This window comes from Macaca nemestrina, chromosome 2, assembly GCF_043159975.1.
Source record: "Macaca nemestrina isolate mMacNem1 chromosome 2, mMacNem.hap1, whole genome shotgun sequence".
NCBI lineage: Eukaryota > Metazoa > Chordata > Mammalia > Primates > Cercopithecidae > Macaca > Macaca nemestrina.
The window spans coordinates 121,197,152-121,220,766 of record NC_092126.1 but is presented as its reverse complement, the minus strand read 5'-3'; the positions used below and the strand labels follow the sequence as shown (position 1 = coordinate 121,220,766).

The 23,615-nt window shown below is 44.8% G+C and overlaps 1 protein-coding gene across 5 annotated transcripts in view; it reads left to right on the top strand.

The window, feature by feature from the left end:
• The first annotated feature begins 10,477 nt into the window (after positions 1 to 10,477).
• LOC105482718 (DENN domain containing 6A) overlaps positions 10,478 to 23,615 on the top strand; it is a 71,421-nt gene continuing 58,283 nt past the window's right edge. For 3 of the 5 annotated variants that reach the window (XM_011743003.3, XM_011742997.3, XM_011742998.2), the window contains exon 1: positions 10,502 to 10,773. In XM_011743003.3, the coding sequence (XP_011741305.1) occupies positions 10,537 to 10,773 (237 nt within the window). In that variant the 5' untranslated portion in view covers positions 10,502 to 10,536. Of the gene's footprint in view, positions 10,774 to 23,615 lie in introns of all 5 variants that reach the window. The other 2 variants (XM_011742996.2, XM_024793187.2) reach the window with 2 other exon arrangements.

Sequence of the window (23,615 nt, the reverse complement as noted above, 5' to 3'; positions counted from 1 at the left end):
TTATTTATTTTTTTTCCGCTTGCTTCTTAAAGAATATAACCAGGTATGCCAGGCTGGGCACGGTGGCTCACACCTGTAATCCCAGCACTTTGGGAGGCTGAAGCGGGTGGATCACGAAGGTCAGGAGATCGAGACTATCCTGGCTAACGCAGTGAAACCCCGCCTCAGGCCGGGCGCGGTGGCTCAAGCCTGTAATCCCAGCACTTTGGGAGGCCGAGACGGGCGGATCACGAGGTCAGGAGATCGAGACCAGCCTGGCTAACACGGTGAAACCCCGTCTCTACTAAAAAATACAAAAAACTAGCTGGGCGAGGTGGCGGGCGCCTGTAGTCCCAACTACTCAGGAGGCTGAGGCAGGAGAATGGCGTGAACCCGGGAGGCGGAGCTTGCAGTGAGCTGAGATCCGGCCACTGCACTCCAGCCTGGGCGACAGAGGGAGATTCCGTCTCAAAAAAAAAAAAAAAAAAAAAAAAAGGAAACCCTGCCTCTACTAAAAATACAAAAAACTAGCCAGGCTAGGTAGTGTGCACCTGTAATCCTAGCTACTTAGGAGGCTGAGGCAGGAGAGTCGCTTGAACCCAAGAGGCAGAGGTTGCCTTGAGCAGAGATCACACCACTGCACTCCAGCCTGGGCTACAGAGCGAGACTCCGTCTCCAAAAAAACATCCATTTCATCCCAATAACTCGAAAAGTCTTATCTTGTTCCACCATCAACTCTACCTAAAGTTGAAACCCTTACCTAAATACCATCTAAATCAGATATGAGTGACACTCGAGGCAGAGTCAAACTAAGACAAAATTCCTCTCCAGCTACGAACTTCTGAATCAGATAATTACGTGCTTCCAAAATACAATGGTCACGTAGGCATAAAATAGATACAGTAGTTTCCCCTTTTCCATAGGGAATATTTCCAAGACCCCCCCCAGTAGATGCTTAAAGCTGCAGATAGTACCAAACCATATATACACTAACTTTTTCCCTATATATAATACATAATAATGATAAAGTTTAGCTTATAAATTAGGCACAGTAATAGGTTAATAACTGATAACGAATATAACAAGTATAACAATACTGTTCACAGTTTCACAGATAGATTTGCTCTTATTGTAGATCTTAGTAACCTCAGCATATGAGTTTTTTCTTTGCTTATTAAGTCAAGAACTTTTGGCCAGGCACCGTGGCTCATGCCTGTAATCTCACCACTTTGGGAGGCCAAGGCAGGAAGATTACTTGAGGCCAGGAGTTCGAGACCAGTTGGGGCAACATGGGGAGACCTCGTCTCTACAAAAAAAATACAAGCATTAACTGGGTGTGGTGGCCTATGCTTGCAGTCCCAGATACTTGGTAGGCTGAGCTGGGAGGATTGCTTGAACTTGGGAGGCTGCAGTGAGCCATGACAGCACCACTGTACTCCAGCCTTGCAAGACCCCGTCTCAAAAAAAAAAAAAGAACTTTTACCTTTTCACTTAAAAGAAACACTTTATGGCTTCTCTTTGGTATATCCTAATTGCCAGCATCACTGCTGTTGCACTTTGAAGCCATTTATTTTCAAGTAAAATAAGGGTCACTTGAACACAAGCACTGCAATACTGTTAATAGTCAATCTGGTAACGCAGACAACTACTAAGTGACTAACAGTAGAGTTGCATATACCAGGGGTCCCCAATCCCCTGGGCAAGGGACTGGTATCTGACTCCATGGCCTCTTAGGAACTAGGCCACACGGCAGGAGGTGAGTGGCGGGCCAGTGGACGAACTTCATCTGTATTTACAGCCGCTCCCCATCACTGGCATTACCGCATGAGCTCCTCCTCCTGTCAGATTAGCAGCGGCATTAGATTCTCATAGGAATGCAAACCCTATCGTGAACTGCTCATGCAAGGGATCTAGGCTGCCTGCTCCTTAGGAGAATCTTTTTTTTTTTTTTTTTTTTTTTGAGACGGAGTCTCGCTCTGTCGCCCAGGCTGGAGTGCAGTGGCGCGATCTCGGCTCACTGCAAGCTCCGCCTCCCGGGTTCACGCCATTCTCCTGCCTCAGCCTCCCGAGTAGCTGGGACTACAGGCGCCCACAACCGCGCCCGGCTAATTTTTTGTATTTTTAGTAGAGACGGGGTTTCACCGTGGTCTCGATCTCCTGACCTTGTGATCCGCCCGCCTCGGCCTCCCAAAGTGCTGGGATTACAGGCGTGAGCCACCGCGCCTGGCTCCTTAGGAGAATCTAATGCCTGATATCCGTCACTGTCTTCTATCACCCCCAGATGGGACTGTCTAGTTGCAGGAAAACAAGCTCAGGGTTCCTGCTGATTCTACATTATAGGGCAAGATGGACCACTCTGGGATTTCATTATGCAACTCAGAATGGTACATAATTTGAAACTTACGAATTTTAAAAATATTTTTATACTTTTACTTTTTCTTTTACCTTGCAGCTCCAGTTCAAAGGAATTAATGTATTCTTATTATTATTGAGACAGAGTTTCCTTCTTGTTGCCCAGGCTTGAGTGCAATGGCATGATCTCGGCTTACTGCAACCTCCACCTCCCAGGTTCAAGTGATTCTCCTGCCTCAGCCTCCCGAGTAGCTGGGATTACAGGCATGAGCCACCACGCCCAGCTAATTTTGTACTTTTAGTAGAGACGGGGTTTCTCCATGTTGGTCAGGCTGATCTCGAACTCCTGACCTCAGATGATCCACACGCCTCGGCCTCCCAAAGTGCTGGGATTACAGGCGTGAGCCACTGCGCCTGGCCTATATTATTGTTATTATTATTATTAGTATTTTATTTATTTATTTTTTGAGACCGAGTTTTGTTCTTGTTGCCGAGGCTGGAGTGCAACGGCGCGATCTTGGCTTAACCTCTGCCTCCCAGGTTCAAGTGATTCTCCTGCCTCAGCCTCCTGAGTAGCTGGGGTTACAGGCATGCGCCACCATGCCCAGCTAATTCTTTTGTATTTTTAGTAGAGACGGGGTTTCTCTATGTTGGTCAGGCTGGTCTGAACTCCTGATCTCAGGTGATCCACCCGCCTTGGCCTCCCAAAGTGCTGGGATTACAGGTGTGAGCCACCACGTCTGGCCCTATTATTTTTGAAAACTGGTCTCATTCTGTTGCCCAGGATGATGTGCGGTGGCATGATCACAGGTCACTGCAGCCTTGACCTCCTAAGCTCAAGCGATCCTCCAGTCTCAGCCTCCTGAGTAGCTGGAACTACAGGTGCACACCACTATACCAGGCTAATTTTTTTGAATTTTTGTAGAGAAATGTTAACAGGTTGGTCTTGAACTCCTGGGCTCAAGCAATGCGCCCACCTTAGCCTCCCAAAAGGCTGAGATTACAGGCATGAGCCACTGTGCCCAGCCTGTGATATATGATTTTTTCAGTTCAGTTCTCTATTGTTGGACATTTAGGTGGCTTCTAATTTTTTACTACTATAACTAACTCTATATAAATTATCTTAATATTTTACTTACAAAAGCAATATATGTCCTTCCTAAATAATTTGCAAAATATAGTAGTGTGTAAAACAAAAAGCAAAATTCCCCATTTGATTCACCAGTACTTGTATTTCCTGGCACTTTTTTTTTTTGAGACGGAGTTTCGTACTTGTTGCCCAGGCTGGAGTGATCTCAGCTCCCTGCAACCTCCGCCCCCCAGGTTCAAGCGATTTTCCTGCCTCAGCCCCCTGAGTATCTGGGATTACAGGCATGTGCCAGCACGGCCGGCTAATTTTGTATTTTTAGTAGAGACGGGGTTCCTCCATGTTGGTTAGGCTGGTCTTGAACTCCCAATCTCAGGTGATCTGCCTGCCTCAGCCTCCTAAAGTGCTGGGATTACAGGTGTGAGCCACCGCACCTGGCCTATTTCCTGGCACTTCTATGCCTCATAAGGAAAGACTATTAATTTACTGTGTATCATCTAAAGTTTTGTTTTCTGACTCATTTTTTTCTTTTTCCTTTTCTTTTCCTTCTGTTCTATTAACCTATGGTGTTTTGTTTTCTGCTCTTGTCATGCTCTGCCTCAAGCAACCTCTTTGCTCTTCATATTTGCTTCTTAGTCTGGGAAACCAGACAAGTAAATCTATTAAAATTATCTGTAAATTTATTATTATTTTTAAGGCTAGTCAAAGCAGTAGGAGTAGAAAAGGAACAAGGAAATCTCTAATTGGTTGCACCACTGCATTCCAGCCTGGGTGATGGAGCAAGACTTGGTCTCAAAAAAAAAGAAGAAGAAATCTCTACTTGGTTGTGTTCAGTTAGTTTCAATCAGTTGTAAACACCATTGCACTTGAACCAGCCAGAATTATGTGTAAACCTAGACAAAATAACTTACGAGTGAAGGCCTCACATCTCTGTGATTGAAGAGTATGAATTTGATTATTATATTCTCTGTTTTGCATTTTGGCTTACATTGAGCCTATTAAACCAACTTCCTAGTGCTAACTGCATCAGACAGTTGGAAAAGTAACCTTTATTTTTATTTTATGTATTTTTTAAATAGAGACAGGATCTGCTCTGTTGCCCAGGCTGTAGTACAGTAGCGTGATCATAGCTCACTGCAGCCTTGAACTCCAGGGCTCAAGAGATCCTCCTGCTTCAGCTTCCCAAATAGCTGGGGTTATGGGTGTTGGCTACCGTGCCCAACTAATGTTTTAAATTTTTCTGTAGAGATGGAGGCAAAGTCAAGATGCTTTTTTAAAGTGCATTCATGGCTGGGCACGGTGGCTCAAGCCTGTAATCCCAGCACTTTGGGAGGCTGAAGCAGGCAGATCACGAGGTCAGGAGATTGAGACCATCCTGGATAACCTGATGAAACCCCATCTCTACTAAAAATACAAAAAATTAGCCAGGCATGGTGGCAGGTGCCTGTAGTCCCAGCTACTCAGGAGGCTGAGGCAGGAGAATAACATGAACCTGGGAGGCAGAGCTTGCAGTGAGCCGAGATCACGCTACTGCACTCCAGCCTGGGCGACGGAGGGAGACTCCGACTCAAAAAATAAAAAATAAAGTGCATTAATTAATTAATTAAATATTTACTGAGTGCCTGCCACATGTCAGGCACTGTATAAATATTAAGAATGTAAAAACAAAAATAAACAAAAAAGGCTCTTCATTATTTTTTCTTTTCTTTCCTGTTTTTATTTATTATTATTATTATTATTATTATTATTATTATTATTATTATTATTATTTTGAAGGGCTGGGGGGACAGAATCTCACTCTGTTGCCCAGGCTGTGCAGTGGTACAATCACAGCTCACTGCGGCCTTGACCTCCTGGGCTCATGTGATCCTCCAGCCTCAGCCTCCTACGTAGCTAGGACTACAGGTGTGTGTTGTCATGAATCCTCTTGCCTTGGCCTCCCAAAGTGCTGGGATTAGAGGTCTGAGCCACCACCACACCCGACCACCATTTTTTAAAGCTGTCACAAACACTGTTTGGGAAAACCTGTTAGTGCATTTTATTTTTTATTTTATTTTATTTAGATGGAGTCTTGCTCCGTTGCCCAGGCTGGAGTGTAGTGGTGAAATCTTGGCTTACTGCAACCTCTGCCTTCCAGGTTCAAGTGATTCTCCTGCCTCAGCCTCCTGAGCAGCTGGGATTACAGGAGGATGCCACTATGCCCAGCTAATTTTTATATTTTTAGTAGAGATAGGGTTTCACCATGTTGGCCAGGCTGGTCTCGAACTCCTGACCTCAAGTGATCCGCCTGCCTTGGCCTCCCAAAGTACTGGGATTACAGGCGTGAGCCACGGCATCTGGCCCTGATCGTGCATTTTATAGTCTTCTTTGGCTGGATCCTCCCTTCAAAATCTGTATTTGAGCATTTTTGTCTTCCAGAGAAGTACAGCAGTAAACTCAGTTCTCTATTGATAACACACTGGTATGGGGCCTCTGTGTATATCTCCATGTAGTTTTTTCACCACCGCAAGTATAGTTATGTCCCAGCAGCCCTGGCAGCATTTACCTTAAGTGCAAGAGGGAAGTCCCCTGGCTGCCCATCTGGGTAAATATCTAGGACATCTGGACCCCCTGTGGGTCCTTTTGGTAAAACTAAACCCAGAGACCTGACACTGCATTTCACAATTCACACCATTGTCTAATGCTCAGCCTTTTATTTTTTCTTTCTTCTGTTAAAACTACTGAAATGCCCGGAGTTTGGTTAAGGGTGAGTAGAGAAGTCTGGAATGTTTTTAATCCTGTGTTCAGTGTTCTTGGTAACATTAGAAGAGCAGCAGAGCCATGAATCTAGTCATGCTCTTGGCTAATGCGGTCTACCCTGACTTAAGTGCTCCTCACATGAAAAGAGATCCAGGGCTTTAGTTGACAGTAAATGCAACCTGAGCCAGTGATGTGACCTGGCTGCCAAAACAAGTAAATGTGATATGAACTGGCGTTAAAAGAAGCCTGGTGGCTGGGACAAGAAAAGTAATAGTCCTAGAGTACATTCTGCAATGGTAAGATCACACCTGGAGGATGGTGTTTCCTCCCACGCTATAAGAGTGATGTTGACAAGTTGGAGTATGCCCAAATTGGGCAACAGGATGATGAATGGCCTAGAAGCTACATCTTTTGAGGAACAGTTGGAGGATTGGGGTAGTTACCCTGAAAACTGGAAGGCATGTGGGTGTGGGATAACTATTTTCAAATGTTCACAGGGTTATCATGTAGAAGAGTGGGACTCTTCTATGTCATCTCAGCAAGCACAACTTAGACCAATGGGTATGTATTACAAAGTGGCTGATTTTGTCTCCGTAAAGGGAAGAACTTTCTAGCCCTTATGAACACCCAAAAAATAGCAGCTCTGAAAGTAGTTACTTAACTTTTTATTTATTATTTTTGAGATGGAGTCTTGCTCTTGTCACCCAGGCTGAAGTGCAGTAGCGCTATCTTGGCTCACTGCAACCTCCACCTCCCGGGTTCAAGCGATTCTCCCACTTTAGCCTCCCAAGTAGCTAGGATTACAGGAGCACGCCAACAGGCCTGGCTAATTTTTTGTATTTTTAGTAGAGACAGGGTCTCACCACGATGGCCAGGCTGGTCTCAAGCTCCTGACCTTAAATGATCTGCCCACCTCGGCCTCCTGAAGTGCTGGGATTACAGGCGTGAGCAACTGCACCAGGTATATTTTTTTATTTCATTTCATTTTATTTTATCTTATCTTGAGACGGAATCTTACTCTGCCACCCAGGCTGGAGTGCAGTGGTGCCATCTCGGCTCACTGTAAGCTCCCCCTCCCGGGTTCAAGCCGTTCTCTTGCCTCAGCCTCCCAAGTAGCTGGGACTACAGGTGCCCGCCACCGCACCTAATTTTTTTTGTATTTTTAGTAGAGACAGGGTTTCACCATGGTCTCAATCTCCTGACCTCATGATCCGCCTGCCTTGGCCTCCCAAAATGCTGGGATTACAGGCATGAGCCACTGCACCCGGCTACTTATTTATTTATTGAGACGGAGTCTCCCTCTGTCACACAGGCTGCAGTGCAGTGGTGTGATCTCAGCTCACGGTCACCTCTGCCTCCCCAAATCAAGGGTTCCTCCCACCTCAGCCTCCCAAGTAGCTGGGATTAAAGGTGTGCACCACCACAACTGGCTAATTTTTGTATTTTTACTAAAGACAGGATTTCACCATGTTGGCCAGGCTGGTCTGGAACTCCTGACCTCAGGTGATCCACCAGCCTTGGCCTCCCAAAATGCTGGGATTACAGGCTAGTGACTTAACTTTAATAGAGAGTGTTAGAAAAGAGGCTGGCTAACTGAATGTCAGAAGATCCATAAGTAGGAAGTTTGGAGAGATGATCCTATCCAAGATCCTTTCAGAGTCAAAGGTTCTTTTGATGAACCATAAGAAGGTGTCAGTATCTTGTTCCTCAGCTCCTAGTAACAACAGAAACTGTGTGAAAATAGACTGTAAGGCAGAATGTCAAAGTTATGAAGGTAGAGGGAAATAAAGCCAAAGGTGCTTTGTTTTCCCTGGTGGTTATTCTGTTTCTGTGCATAAAGATTTAAGTAGTGTGTTTTTTTTTTCTCCCCAAACAAGTTTTTTACTTTTAAAATTCTCTAGAGCTTTGGTGTGCTTTCATTCTTTGGAAACTTCTGGCCCTCCTAATATGTTTTTTTCAGGGTACTGTATTTTGACAAGATTATCCTTAACCCAATATTATAAAGCGACATTTCACAGAATCGTAGTTTGTGTCTATGCACGAAAGAACTAGCCCTGTGGAACAACTAGTGTTCTTTTTTGGTTTTGGTTTTTGACACAGGGTCTTGGTGTGTTGCCCAGGATGGAGTAGAGTGGCACAGTAATGGCTCATTGCAGCCTTCACCTTCTGGGTTCCAGTGATCCTTCCACCTCAGCCTCTCAAGTAGCTGGAACTAGAGGTGTGTGCCACCATGCCCGGCTAATTTTTAATTTTTTTAAGAGACAGGGCCTCCCTATGTTGCCCAGGCTGGTCTCAAACTCCTGGACTCAAGCTATTCTACTGCCTCAGCCTCCCAACGTGCTGGGATTATAGGTGTGACCCACTGTGCTTGGCCACAACTGGTGTTTTGCGATCATTAATAATTAAGTAGCATCTGGTAAAATGGGTACATTAGGATAGCTTAACTTTTTCCAACAGTCAGTGAGGTGAGTTAGTAATCATCATTCCCATTGAGCAGAAACTGGGTTTTGGAGCAGCCTGCCCTACCATGATCGTGGGTGGAGCTGGCACTAGAATCCAGAACTTTTGACTTCCAGGCCAGTGTTCTTTCTAATACAAAAGGCTACTGTTCTTTTCTAATACTGGGTTTAGAGCCTTACTTGATCGCAGAATACAGTTTTTCCTCTTTTAACCACAGCGTTCTCTGGAGTAGGATGGCAGGCTACCTTGGTCAAAGACGTGACCTCTAACTTAAGTGCTGTCCCTAAGTTCATTTTTGTCTAAAGGAAGTCTCCAGCAAACATCACTACTGATGTGTGTGCATACCTGGACCACCTCCTTGAAAACAGGGACACTAACACTTGCTCCAAAAAATGAATTCTAAGAATGTTAAGAGGGCAGTATTTGTCAAGTGGAATGGATTTGACTGGGCAGTGCAGCAAAATGCTTAAGTTCTGCAGTGTTTTTTGTTTTGCGTTGTTTTTTAGAGACGCAGTCACGCTATGTTGCCCAGGCCGGAGTGCAATGGCTGTTTGCAGGCATGATCATAGCGCACTGCAGCCTAGAACTCCTGCTCAAGATATCCTCCTTGGCCTTAGCTGGCCTCAGCTTCCCAAGAAGCTGGGATTATAGGTGTGACACCTCGCTGGTTTACTCATTTTTCTGTTGAGGTATTATTGTGTGCTTCCTACTTTTACTGTGCTATTTATACTTAACATAGTAGGTGCTGAATAAATACTAGTTAGTATCTTGGCTGGTCCCATAATCAGTAAAAACTGATCTCCGAATATGAAGCTGCTTGAGACCAGGCCCTTGCCCCAGTGCTCAGAGATCCACAGGTTGCTGTGGAGGCCAATCTGCCCAACCTGGAGTTCCAGAAAGGTCTGGGGATGTGTGTTGAGTGAGTCACAGCCAAACCAAGAAAGGTGGAGGTGGCGGGGTAGGGAGGCGTTGCTGCAGAAGAAACAGGTCAGTGAATGCACAGATATCTGAGTCAGCAAACTGAGTGAATCGCAAGAAGGTATCGGAGTTGTCATACTTGTTGGGCTAGTCATGTAACCTCCAGACTCTCCATTTCCTTATCTGTAAAAATAAGCAAATACTGCCTACTTATTTGCGATTATGTGAAGATTCAATAAGGTAATATTTGTAAATATTCGCATTTGTACTTGGCATATCAACTGGCACAAAGTAAGCATTCAATGTTAGTCACCGTTACCATTACGCTTTCATATTTTTTTTATTTTTGAGATGGAATCTCGCTCTGTCGCCCTGGCTGGAATACAGTGGCGCAATCTTGGCTCACCGCAACCTCTGCCTCCCGGGTTCAAGCGATTCTCCTGCCTCAGCCTCCTGAGTAGCTGGGATTTCAGGAGCGCGCTACCAAGCCTGGCTAATTTTTTTGCATTTTTAGTAGAGACGGGGTTTCACCATGTTGGTCAGGCTGGTCTTGAACTCCTGATCTGATGATCCGCCTGCATCGGCCTCCCAAAGTGGGCGCGTGAGCCACCGCGCCCAGCCTACGCTTTCATAATTTAATACCTTATAATAATTATGAACAGTGTCATTCCACGAATAATTTATTCCCTGGTCGTTGACTGCGAACGAGGTTGACAAAGATTCACAAACAACTGCTTCAGTCCCAAAGACGTTTCAGACAAGGTCAGGGCCGGCTTCACAATCCGAGACAAGCGGCGGCGTGACGTCCCCACGTCCAGTCCGGCCCGGGAGGATCTGCGCAGAGCAGCGCTCCCAGGGTCACGTGAGTCGCAGCCCCGCCCGGACTGAGTCTGTCCCCAGCGGCTGCGGCAGCGGCGTCTGCGCCTGCGCCTGCGCGGAGGCAAGCGCGCTCTGCGGCGCGGTCCGCGGTGGAGGCGGCGCGAACGGCCAGGGGGCCGCGGATGGCTTTGAGGGGCCCTGCGGGCTTGGGGCCCGGCTCTCGAAGGCCGTTGGACGAGGCAGTGGCAGGGGCCGTAGGGCGCGAGGCGCCGGCCCTTCTGGCGGCGGGAGGCGCGCCAGAGGACGATGAAGAGGACGATGGCCGTGGCCGGGGCCTGCTGCGCTGGGACGGCTTCTCCGCCTGGCTGCACTGCGTGTGTGTGGTGGGCTTCGACCTGGAGCTGGGCCAGGCCGTGGAGGTGAGGCCCGGCCCCGCCCTGTCTCCGCGCTCCGCCCCTGCGCCTGGGCGGCTGCAGCAAAGCCAAGCGCCCGCGGGCTGGCCGGCCTGGACCCCATCCGCCGCGCATCCGGGCGTGGCCAGTTTCCCCTCAGGCGCTCTTTCGGGCTGCAGTCCTACGGCACTTCCCGTGGGAGGATCTTGGGCTGCGGCTAGGGGTGAAAAGTTCTCTCTTAGGCCCTTCCTAAATACTTGTTGATGTTCATCCTGTTATTTCTTTCTTTCTTTTAAACCCAGAGCCACAGAACTAACTAAAAGGGTTAGTAGCACCCACCCGAGGAAGCCTGCAGGCAGGATGTTTGGTACTTTTTCAAGAACAATGCTCCATAACTAATGATGAACTCTTAATAGCGGAACTTGCACAACCAATTTTTAAGGCTCAGGTTGTTTTGGTCATTTGTAGTAATTCATAGAGCTTTTCCCTCAGCCTGAGCCGAAATACTTATCTCAGCATACATTTTCTCCCGTTCCTCCTTTTGTGCCTCATTTCTGGTTGGTTGGTTGGTTGGTTTTTTGAGACGGGGTTTTGCTGTTGTTGCCCAGGCTGGAGCGCAATGGCGCGATCTCGGCTCACCACAACCTCTGAATCCCGGGTTCAGGCGATTCTCCCGCCTCAGCCTCCCGAGTAGCTGGGATTAGAGGCATGCGCCACCACACCCAGCTAATTTTGTATTTTTGGTAGAGACAGGGTTTCTCCATTTTGGTCAGGCTGGTCTCGAACTCCTGACTCAATTGGTCTGCCCCCCTCGACCTCCCAAAGTGCTGGGATTACAGGCGTGAGCCATCGTGCCGGGCTTCATTTCTGTTATTTTTTAAATGTTGCCTCTGGAACAGTTGGTGTGAAACTAATGTCAAGATGAATATAGGGAAAATCGTTTGCTTGTGAATCAGTCAACTTTTCCATTCTTATTTATGGCCCCTTATCGAAAGACTTTAGAAACATCTATTCTTGACTTCGTTTAAGGTCTTTTTAGCATAAGGAATTGCTTGTTTTCATGTGTCCAAGAAAATCGTTATCAGAAGGGCGTTTGTTTAGATGTTTTTGTTTTTGGTATTGGTGACAGATTTCTATCTCATTCTGACTGTAGTGGCCTGGTTGACTAAGAAAACTGGCTAGGGGTGGTTTTTCTTAATGCCAAGCCACTGCTTTCGTATTCGGCCTGCCTTCTGGGTGTTTTAGTATAACACAGTTCAACATTAAGTTTCCACTAAGAACCAAGCATTATGTTAGTTGCGGAGCATACAAATAGGGTGTGCTCTAACCTATATTTGTAGATTGAGGCAACAATTTAGAGAACCAAGAATTAATCATAGTAGCTGATAAGGCCAAATGCAGTCCCTGGCACCTAGTGGCATTCTGTAAATACTTTTGATAGAATGGGTGAATATGTGAGCAATTCTTCTATCCTATTAAAGTAAGAAAAACAGTTCCCAAAGATTTTGAATAAAAGATTTATAAGCCATTTATTATTCACCTTGCCATGTTAACCTGAAGTTATATGTACAGCAAGGAATTTAACCAGAAAGCTTAAGAATGGGTTGTTGTAGTTGTGTTTTTAAATAGCTAAAGGAGATCCTTTTGGATTCTTATTATTTGGGACATTCTTTATGAATATTTTTGACCAGATAGACAGAAAACAGTGCTGCAAAAATGTGAATTATTAAAGGACTTATTTTGAATTTCATTTTCCATAATGTATGCCACTGTATAGAGTTTTTTTAGGTCAGGAGTTCTTAACCTTTTGCTTCCTGGATCTTTTAAAAATACAAACATTGTGAACTTTCCACTAGGAAAAGGCTGAGTAAACGAAATCATGTATGTGGTTCCCTGGACTGTCTGGGTTTATCCATGGACCTTCTGTTCCATTGTCCCCACATTAAGAATCACTGGTTTTAGAAGGTGTAGGATGAGGGTGGGGAAGATTCTCTAATAAAGGAAGGTCGAGGCTGCAGTGAGCCATATTCGTGCCACTGCACTCAAGCCTGGGTGACAGATCGAGACACTGTCCCCCAAAAAACCCCTAACAAAACCCAGACTGTAAAGCTGGGCTGCCTAGGTTAGAATCCAGGTGACTTTGGGCAAGTTACTTAGCTTGTTTGAGTCTCACGTTCTTCTTTATAACAGGATAACAATACCTATATCATGGCATTGTTGTGAGGATTAGGTAATTTAATGTTTGTAAAGCATTTGGAGCAGTTCCTGGGACACAGTAAGATGTATTTAAGGCTTCATTTGAGAAGCATTGATTTTCTAGAAATTTCCTTTTTTTTTTTTTTTTTTTTTGAGACGGAGTCTCGCTCTGTCGCCCAGGCTGGAGTGCAGTGGCCGGATCTCAGCTCACTGCAAGCTCCGCCTCCCGGGTGTACGCCATTCTCCTGCCTCAGCCTCCCGAGTAGCTGGGACTACAGGCGCCCGCCACCTCGCCCGGCTAGTTTTTTTGTATTTTTAGTAGAGACGGGGTTTCACCATGTTAGCCAGGATGGTCTCGATCTCCTGACCTTGTGATCCGCCCGTCTCGGCCTCCCAAAGTGCTGGGATTACAGGCTTGAGCCACCGCGCCCGGCCTACATCTTTTTTTTTTTTTTTTTGAGGTGGAGTCTCACCCTGTCACCCAGGCTGGAGGGCAATGGCACAATCTTGGCTTACTGCAACCTCCGCGTCCCGTGTTGAAATGACTCTCTTGCCTCCGCCTCCTGAGTAACTGGGTTTACGGGAACCTGCCATCATGCCTGGCTAAGTTTTATTTATTTAATTTATTTATTTATTTTTGAGACAAAGTCTTGCTCTGTCGCCCAGGCTGGAGTGCAGTGGCCAGATCTTGGCTCACTGCAAGCTCCGCCTCCCGGGTTCACGCCATTCTCCTGCCTCAGCCTCCCGAGTAGCTGGGACTACAGGCGCCCGCCACCTCGTGCGGCTAGTTTTTTGTATTTTTTAGTAGAGACGGGGTTTTACCGTGTTAGCCAGGATGGTCTTGATCTCCTGACCTCGTGATCCACCCGTCTCGGCCTCCCAAAGTGCTGGGATTACAGGCTTGAGCCACCGCGCCCGGCCAGTTTTATATTTTTGTAGAGACAGAGTTTCACCATATTGGCCAGGCTGGTCTTGAACTCCTGACCTCAGGTGATCTGCCTGTCTCGGCCTCCAAAGTGCTGGAATTACAGGTGTGAGCCACCACACCCGGCTGAAATTTACTTTTTTTTTTTTTTTTTGAGACAAGAGTCTCACTCTGTTGCCCAGGCTGGAGTGCAGTGGCCGGATCTCAGCTCACTGCAAGCTCCGCCTCCCAGGTTCACGCCATTCTCCTGCCTCAGCCTCCTGAGTAGCTGGGATTACAGGTGCCCGCCACCTCGCCCGGCTAGTTTTTTGCATTTTTTTAGTAGAGACGGGGTTTCATCGGGTTAGCCAGGATGGTCTCGATCTCCTGACCTCGTGATCCGCCCGTCTCGGCCTCCCAAAGTGCTGGGATTACAGGCTTGAGCCACCGCGCGTGGCCTGAAATTTCCTTTTTAAGTGAAGAGAACCCCTGACTTTTGTTTTGGGAAGTGGGGCCTCAGTTTTCTCACTTGTAAAATGAAATTGAGGTACTAGAATCGATACCTTTTTTTAGTAGGGAACTTTGTTCCCTGTGTAAATAGATATCTAATCTGGAACCTTAATGACTAATCTTGTTGAAATGGGGCGTGTGTGTGTATCTTTGTCTACAACAGAAACTAATTTAAGCTACCTCAAGCAGTAAAGGGGAACTTACTGTAAGGACACAGAGCTTAAATACCTGTTTCCAGCGATTTAAGACATAAACATAGTGGGGCTTCAGAAAATGGCTAGAGTTCAGAATCAGGGAATCCTCTTGGTTTTGCTCTTTTTTGTGTGTGCAGATCTTGCTTATATTTCATGCTCTCTGCAAACTGCCTTCTTCCTCTTCTCTGATTTTTTTTTTTTTAAGGCAGAGTCTAACTTTGTCCCCCAGCCTGGAGTGCAGTGGCGTAATTTCGGCTCACTGCAACCTCCACCTTCCAGGTTCAAGTGATTCTCCTGCCTCAGCCTCCCAAGTAGCTGGGACTACAGGCGCATGCCACCACACCCAGTTAATTTTTGTATATATATATATATTTTTTTTTTAGTAGAGACAGGATTTCACCATGTTGGCCAGGCTGGTCTTGAACTCCTGACTTCGGTGACAACCCTGCCTCAGCCTCCCAAAGTGCTGGGATTACAGGTGTGAGCCACCGTGCCTGGCTTTTTTTTTTTTTTTCCTTAGAGACATGGTCTGGCTCAGACTGGAGTGCAGTGGCATGATCATAACTCACTACAGCCTCAAACTCCTAAACTCGAGGGATCCTCCTGAGTATCTAGGACTACAGACATGCACCGCTACACCCGGCTATTTTTAAATTTTTTTGTGGAGACGAGGTCTTGCTATTTTGCCCAGGCTGGTCTCAAACTTCTGGCCTCAAATTATCCTGCTGCCTCTGCCTTCCAAAGTACTGGGATTATAGGTGTGAGCCACCAGGCCCAGTCCTTCTCTGATCTTTAAGATGAGAAGTTAACGTTTTTAGCCACCTCAGTGAAAAAAGTGAATCTTTAACTCTCTTCCAAAGCCAGAGGAAGATAATCTGGCCTGGTTTGGGGCAGGTTCCCATTCTGATACAGTTGGCTAAAGCTCTGAATGGAATGGGGAGTGTTTCACCTTGCATAAAATGTCTTTTAAGGCCCTGTCCTAAGTGAAGGGGGTTAAGGAGGTCTTTGAGCTAGAAAGTAACTGAACAAGGTGTTGACTGCAGTGGGTGTGCTGAGCTGCTTTTCACCTGAAGTGGCTGTGGAGGCATTACTACAGAATCAAAGTGTCCTCTGGAACAAGTTTTGAAACCTCCTGGGTTTGATATACTGTACCTCACTTTTAGCTTTGAAATTACCAATATTTAGTAAAGCCTTAATTATCTGAATACAGAATTACCTTATTTATTCAAGTTTTGTTTTTTTTTTTTCTGAGTGAATAATAACATACTCATTGCTGAAAACTTGGCAAGTAAAGAAATTATAAACATTAGGCCAGGCGTGGCGGCTCACGCCTGTAATCCCAGCACTTTGGGAGGCCAAGGCAGGCAGATCGCGAGGTCAAGAGATCGAGACCACCCTGGCCAACATGGTGAAACACCGTCTCTACTAAAAATACAAAAATCAGCTGGGCGTAGTGGCATATGCCTGTAGTCCCAGCTACTTAGGAGGCTGAGGCAGGAGAATCGTTTGAACCTGGGAGGCGGAGGTTGCAATGAGATCGCACCGCTGCACTCCTGCCTGGCAATAGAGCGAGACTTTGTCTCAAAAAAAAAAAAAAAAAAAAGACAATAAATTATAAACACTAGAAAATATCACTCTTAATTCTACTAAGAGGCAACTGCTATTAATATTTGGCATTTTTGTTAATGCTTTTTTTCTTTATATAATTTTGTATCTGTCAAGGATTAATTTGATTGTTAGGAACAGAAACCTCAAATAAAGTTAAGTAAAGGGACAGTGATTATAAGGATTCCAGGCAGTCTTTTGGAATCCAAGTGTGTGGGAAGCAGGGATGAACTTGTGGGATTTGGAAAGCCCCAGGCTTTTGCCTTTGTCTCTGGAGCTGTGTTTTTTTTTTTTTTTTTTTTTTTGTCTTTGCTCTTTGCATGTCTTTTCCATTCTCCATGCTGAAGCTGGTTTGTGCTGCAGTGGCCTCAGTTTCTGCTCCCCCATTACTCTGCTTGACTTTGGGTTTCCATGGTACTGATTTTAGCCAAACTCTTTTTCTGGAATGAGGCTGAAGCTTAATACTGGAGTATCTGATTGGCTCAGCATGGGACAGGTGTCCCATTTTGTTCACTTGTGGTTAGGAGACAAGGTTTCGGTAGCAGTAGAAGTCACTTAGGCTCACCCCTGCAATAGGAGGGACACTTCCAAAGCATAGTCTGGGCGGCAGTCTCCTAAACATGTCTACTGAGAGTCTGCTTTTATTCATAAATATTCTCATAAACAGTTTTTGAGATCATTAGACTCTTCATAAGCCAAGTACGGTGGCTCATGCCTGTGATACCAGCACTTTGGGAGGCTGAGGCGGGTGGATCACTTGAAGTCAGGACTTCAAGACCACTGTAGCCAACATGTCTCTACTTAAAAAATACAAAAATTAGCTAGCTTGGTGGCACATTCCTGTAATCCCAGCTACTCGGGAGACTGAGGCAGGAGAATCACTTGAACCTGGGAGGTGGAGGTTGCAGTGAGCTGAGATTGTACTCCTGCCTGGGCAACAGAGCAAGACTTTGTCTCAAAAAAAAAAAAAAGCCAAAAAACAAAAAACTCTTCATAAATATGATTTTACAAAGCAGACGTTCTTTTCTTTTCTTTTCTTTCTTCTTTTTTTTTTTGAGATGGTCTTACTCTGTCACCCAGGCTGGAGTGCAGTGATGCAATCATGGCTTACTGAAGCCTCGAACTCCCGGCGCAGGTGATCCTTCTGTCTCACCTTCCCCGGTAGCTGATACTGTAGGCGTATGCTTATGCACCAGACTAATTTTTAAATTTTTTGTGGAGATGGGGTCTTGCTTTGTTGTCCAGACTGGTCTCAAATTCCTGGCTTCAAGGGATCCTCCTGCCTCCACCTCCTAAAGTGCTAGCATTACAGGCGTGAGCCACTGCACCTGGCTGTCAGCCTGTCCTTTGAAACTTTGAAGCCAGATACTCACTTTTCTCTAGCTATGAAAGTCTTAGAGGGCATAGTCTTCCAATAGAAGGCTGTTTCATCTACAATGAAAATCTGTTATTTAGTGTAGCCACCTTCATCATTTCTCTTAGATTTTCTGGATGACTTGCTGCAGCTCTCTATCAGTCCTTGCGGCTTCACCTTGCACTTTTATGTTATGGAGACAGCTTCTTTCCTTAAACCTCATGAACCAACTTTGGCTAGCTTCCAACTTTTCTTCTGCAGATTCCTCACCTCTCTCAGCCGTAACAGAATTGAAAAACAGAATTGAAAAGAGTTAGGCTCTTGTTCTGAATTAGGCTTCTGGCTTAGGGAATGTTGTAGCTGGTTTGCTCTTCTATCCAGACCACTCAGACTTTCTCCACATCAGCAGTAAGGCTGTTTCACTTTCTTATTCATGTGTTCACTGGAGTAGCACTTTTAATTTCCTTCAAGAACTTTTCCTTTGGCTGGGTGTGGTGGCTCAGGCCTGTAATCTCATCATTTTGGGAGGCTGAGGCAGTAGGATTCCTTGAGCCCAGGAGTTCGAAACCAGACTGGGCAACATGGTGAGATCCTGTTGCATAAAAAAAAGAAAGAAAAAAAGAACTTTTCCTTTGCATTCATAAGTTGGCTCTTTGGTCCAAGAGGCCTAGCTTTTGGCCTATCTCAGCTTTTGACATGCCTACCTCATTAAACTTAAATCGTTTCTAGCTTTTGATTTAAAGTGAGAGATGTGTGACTCATCCTTTTACTTGAACACTTAGAGGCCATTATAGAGTTATTCATTGCCCCAATTGCAATATTGTTGTATCTTACGGAATAGGGAGGCCTGAGGAGAGGGAGAGAGATGGGGTAATGGCTGGTCAGTGGAACTGTGAGAATACATGTATTTATTGATTAAATTTGCCATCTTATATGGGCACTGTTTGTGGTGCCCCAAAACAATTACAATAGTAACATCAAAGATAACTTATCACAGACCACTGTAACAGATACAATAGTAACAAAAAAGGTTGAAATATTGTGAGAATTACCAAAATGTAACACAGAGACACAAAGTGAACACGTTGTTGGAAAAATGATGCTGATAAACTTGCTTAATGTAGGCTTGCCACAAACCTGTAATTTGTAGGAACTAGTAACTGCAAAGCACAATAAAATGATGCACAATAAAACAAGGTATGCCTATATTAATAAAAGGAGAAGGAGGAGTGGTATTGGAAGGCAACAAGCGTTTACTGCCTTACCTGAGAGCAGTTATAATCTTATGTAATCAAATATTTATTTTGAAATATTTCTAAGCTTGGGTTTTAGGCTATAAACTTTAGTAACTTTGAGCTCGTTGAGAGCCAAGGGTATATGTGCCTAAAAATTCTACACCATTATGTAACTTTGAAATAAAGGATTATGTTCTGTTTTACCTGGGATATGGAAATATCTGTTAATGCTTATTGAAAATAAGGCTAAACATTTGTATCTTGGTAAATTTAAGCTAGTTTTGTATCATTGGGATTCTATTTGAGTTATTTTGTTTTTCTTATAAGAATCATCTGGAGCATTTATTACGTATGAGGATTCTGGGGCTCACCCATCTGCTTAATCAGAATCAGTTCCAGATGATCATTATATGTAGGCATGTTTGGAGTATGTTTTTGAATTTTCTCTTTACATATGCTTTTCTGTTTTTCTTGTAAACCAGCTGTTGTCAAAATGTGGTCTGAGGACTTCTGGGCATCTCTGAGACCATTTCAGGAGATTTGTAGGATGTTTTCTTTTCTTTTCTCTCTTCTCTTCTCTTCTCTTCTCTTCTCTTCTCTTCTCTTCTCTTCTCTTCTCTTCTCTTCTCTTCTCTTCTCTCTTTTCTTTTCTTTTCTAGACAGAGTCTCGCTCTGCTGCTCAGGCTAGACTGCAGTGGCCCAATCTCGGCTCACTGCAACTCCGCCTCCCGGATTCAAGCAATTCTCCTGCCTCAGCCTCTTGAGTAGCTGGGATTACAGGTGCGTGCCACCACGCCTGGCTAATTTTTGTATTTTTAGTAGAGACGGGGTTTCACCATGTTGGTCAGGCTGGTCTCAAACTCCTGACCTCGTGATCCACCCGCCTCGGCCTCCCAAAGTGCTGGGATTACAGGCGTGAGCCACTGCGCCCGGCCAGGATGTTTTCAAACTATGTGTGGCTTTTCTTCATGTTCTTCAACCAGAACGACATATTGTAATAGAATGAACATAGAATGATTCTGCCAAGAGCAAACATTAAAGAAAAACAAATTTTTTAAAAAAAGAATGAACGTCGAAGCAGATATGAGAATCTAGTTATTTCTATTAAATCAGACATTAAAGATATTTGCAAACGTGTAAACGATGCCATCTTCTCAGTAAAGTTTTTGTTTTATTTAGGAATATAGGTGGTTTTTTCCTAAACATTCAAAATCTGAAACGCTCCAAAACCTGAAACTTTCTGAGTACTGATGTGATACTTAAAGGAAATGCTCATTGGAGCATTTTGGATTTCAGGTTGTTGGATTTGGGATGTCCAGCTGAGTAAGTATAATGCAAATATTCTAGAATCTGAAAAGATCTGAAATTCAAAACACTTCTGATCCCACCAAGCATTTTGGATAAGGAATACTCAACCTGAATATAGTTACTTTTCATGAAAATTGAATATGTTAATGAGTATAGGTTATTATTTTAAAATAACAATTTTTTTAAATGATCACTTTTAGTTTCTACAATGGTGAGTGTTGATAGATGTAACCCATATAAACAAGAGTTCTAGGCTAGACATGGTGGCTCACGCCTGTAATCCCAGCTCTTTAGGAGGCCGAGGCGGGTGGATCTCCTGAGGTCAGGAGTTCATGACTAGCTTGGCCAACATGGTGAAACCCATCTGTACTAAAAATACCAAAAAAAAATTAGCCGGGTGTGATGGCGCATACATGTAATCCCAGCTACTGGGGAGGCTGAGGCAGGAGAATCACTTGAACCGGGGAGGTGGAGGTTGCAGTGAGCTGAGACTGTGCCATTGCACTCCAGCCTAGGCAACAAGAATGAAACTCTGTCTCAAAAAATGAAACGAAATACCAACAGGAGTTCTTTGGGAGCCTCAGTACATTTTAAGAGTATAAAGGGATGTTGGAAACAAAAAGTTTGACAGTTGCAGTTTTACACTCTCTGGCTTGAGATGCTTTGATTAGTTGACTTGTGGGAGGTAGGCTAAAGTAGTAAAGTGAATTGTAAAGTCAGACCAGGGCTGGCATCCTGGTTTGAGTACTTACTAGATGTATTATTTTGATGAAGTCACTCACTCTGTATGCTTCATCTCCTCTGGTATAAACAGGAACCAACTTCACAGAGTTCCCATAAGAGTTAAATCAAGTGTGCGAGGCGCTAAGCACAGTGCCTGGCACACATCAGGGGCTCAGCAACTTCAGGCTCTGTTGTGGTTGACAGGCTTTGAAGGTTGTGGATTCGCACAGAAGATGCAAAACTATGGGCCCCGTTGTTTCTTTGATTGTTCTATGACTTTAAACAGAAAATTTACTTTAAAGAGAAACTTTATTTGTATATCTCATTTCTTTCTTTCTTTTTTTATTTTTTGAGACGGTGTCTCACTTTGTTGCCCAGGCCGGAGTGCAGTGGTGTGTGATCATGACTCACTGCAGTCTTGAACTTTTGGGTTCAAGGGATCCTCCCACCTCAGTTTCACAAGTAACTGGTACTCCAGGTGTGTGCCACCATGCCCAAATAAATTGTTTTATTTTTGTGTCACCCGGTGTGATCTTGAACTCCTGGGCTCAAGGGATCCTCCTGCCTCCACCTCCCAGTGTTGAGATCCCAGGCATGAGCCATTTTACTTAGCCTCATTTATTCCTTTCCGTCACTCTAATTATTAAGTAATATATAGATTTTATTTATTTGTTTGCGACAGGATCATGCTCTGTCACCAGGCTACAGTGCACTACAGCCTGGACCTCCCAGGCTCAAGCAGTTCTCTCACCTCAGCCTGTCAAGTAGCTGGACTACAGCCTGGCTACTTTTTTATTTTTTGTTTTTTTGTAGAGACAGGGTTTTGCTGTGTTGCCCAGACTGGTCTTGAACTCCTGGCCTCAAGTGATCTGCCTGCCTCAGCCTCCGACAGTCCACGTGCCTTAGTCTCCCAAAGTGCTAGTATTATAGGCATGAGCCACCATGCCCGGCTTTAGACTTTTGTTTTTGAAACAGAGTCTTGCTTTGTCACCCAGGCTAGAGTGCAGTGGCGCAATCTCAGCTCACTGCAACCTCTATCTCCCGAGTTCCAGCGATTCTCCTGCCTCAACCTCCTGAATAGCTGGGATTACAGGCACGTGGCACCGCACCCAGCTAGTTTTTGTATTTTTAGTAGAGGCAGGGTTTCATCATATTGGTCAGGCTGGTCTCAAACTCCTGACCTCATGATCTGCCCACCTCAGCCTCACAAAGTGCTGGAATTACAGGCGTGAGCCACCGTGCCTGGCCCATAAACTCTTTTTTGAGATGGAGTCTTACCCTGTCACCCAGGCTGGAGTGCAGTGGCACAATCTTGGCTCACTGCAACCTCTGCCTCCTGGGTTCAAGCAATTCTCTACCTCAGCCTCCTGTGTAGCTGGGATTACAGGTGCCCACCACCACGCCCGGCTAATTTTTGTATTTTTAGTAGAAATGGGGTTTTACCATCTTGGCCAGGCTGGTCTTAAACTCCTAACCTCGTGATCCCCCCCTCCGCCTCCCAAAGTGCTGAGATTATAGGCATGAGCCACCGTGCCCAGCTAAACTCTTTTTAAATAAGGGAACTGAAACTTAAAAGAGGTAACTTGCCCCATATCACTTGCTTAGTAAGCCAGGATTTGAACCCCGGTCCTTTTGATTCTGAAGCCTAATTTCCCCCCACTATACTGTGTTATCCTGGGTACAAAATTAAGCTACTTTTGTTTACTATTTAGGGGAAACTGAAGCAAAGAAGACGTGAAATGCCAGTGGTAGCTTGAACTAAAATTCTTAAATTCTTGGTAGTAGTAGTTTACCTCATTTCTCAAAGTGTTCCTGTTTACATGCTAATACTAAATGTAATAATAGTACCTAGGGCTATTTTGTGAGTTGTATGAACTGCTTTTAGCATTTTTGTGATCTTTTAGTTGGCAAAATGCTTTACGATCCTGTGAAATGCACAGTAGACACTTGCTTCTGTTTGGACGAAAGAATAACTGAACTCAGACCAGTGTGACCTATGTCAATGACATAAAGTTAGATTTCCTGAATGTAGGTATTCTGACTGAAAGCAGTTTACAACCATGGGCAGATGAAGTGAGATGATAATTTTAATAGTTCTCATTTCTAGTGTATTGTGAGGATTGATTGATACAACACAGTGCCTGGCACAAGGAAAACACTTGATAAAGTTGGCAATTGTAATTATTGAGTTTTTCTGAAATAATGAAATAGGTACTCTTTTGGTCTAGCTTATTTCAATTCTATCTGTATTACTCATTTAGTGAATTACTGCCTAAGCTTAGAGTCCTTTATAAGTAATATAGGATCAGTATGAGGGTAGCATCACTAAATTTTTGTTGGTACCTATTATAGTAGGAGCACTGGGACTGTTTGCATAGGCCATAATAAGCACCTAACATGCACAAAGGTTTCTGTTATGTTAATCAGTAGATGAAGACATAAGAATCCTTGCTCTCCAGAATTTAACTCAAGAGACAAGTTGGCCAGGTGTGCTGGCTCATGCCTATAGGCCCAGCACTTTGGGAGGCTGAGGTGGGTGGATTACTTGAGTTCAGGAGTCCGAGACCAGCCTGGTCAACATGACGAAACTCCCTCTCTACTAAAAATACAAAAAAATTAGCCGGGTGGGGTGGTGCACACTTGGAATCCTAGTTACTTGAGTGGCTGAGGCAGGAGAATCGCTTGAACTTGGGAGGCGGAGGTTGCAATAAGCTGAGATCGTGCCACTGCTCTCCAGCCTAGGTGACAAAGCCAGACTCTATCTCAAAAACAAAACAAAACAAAACAAACTATATAGTCAGTGGTCCAGAGAGTAAGTGAAATTTTCTGGTGGAAGGTGA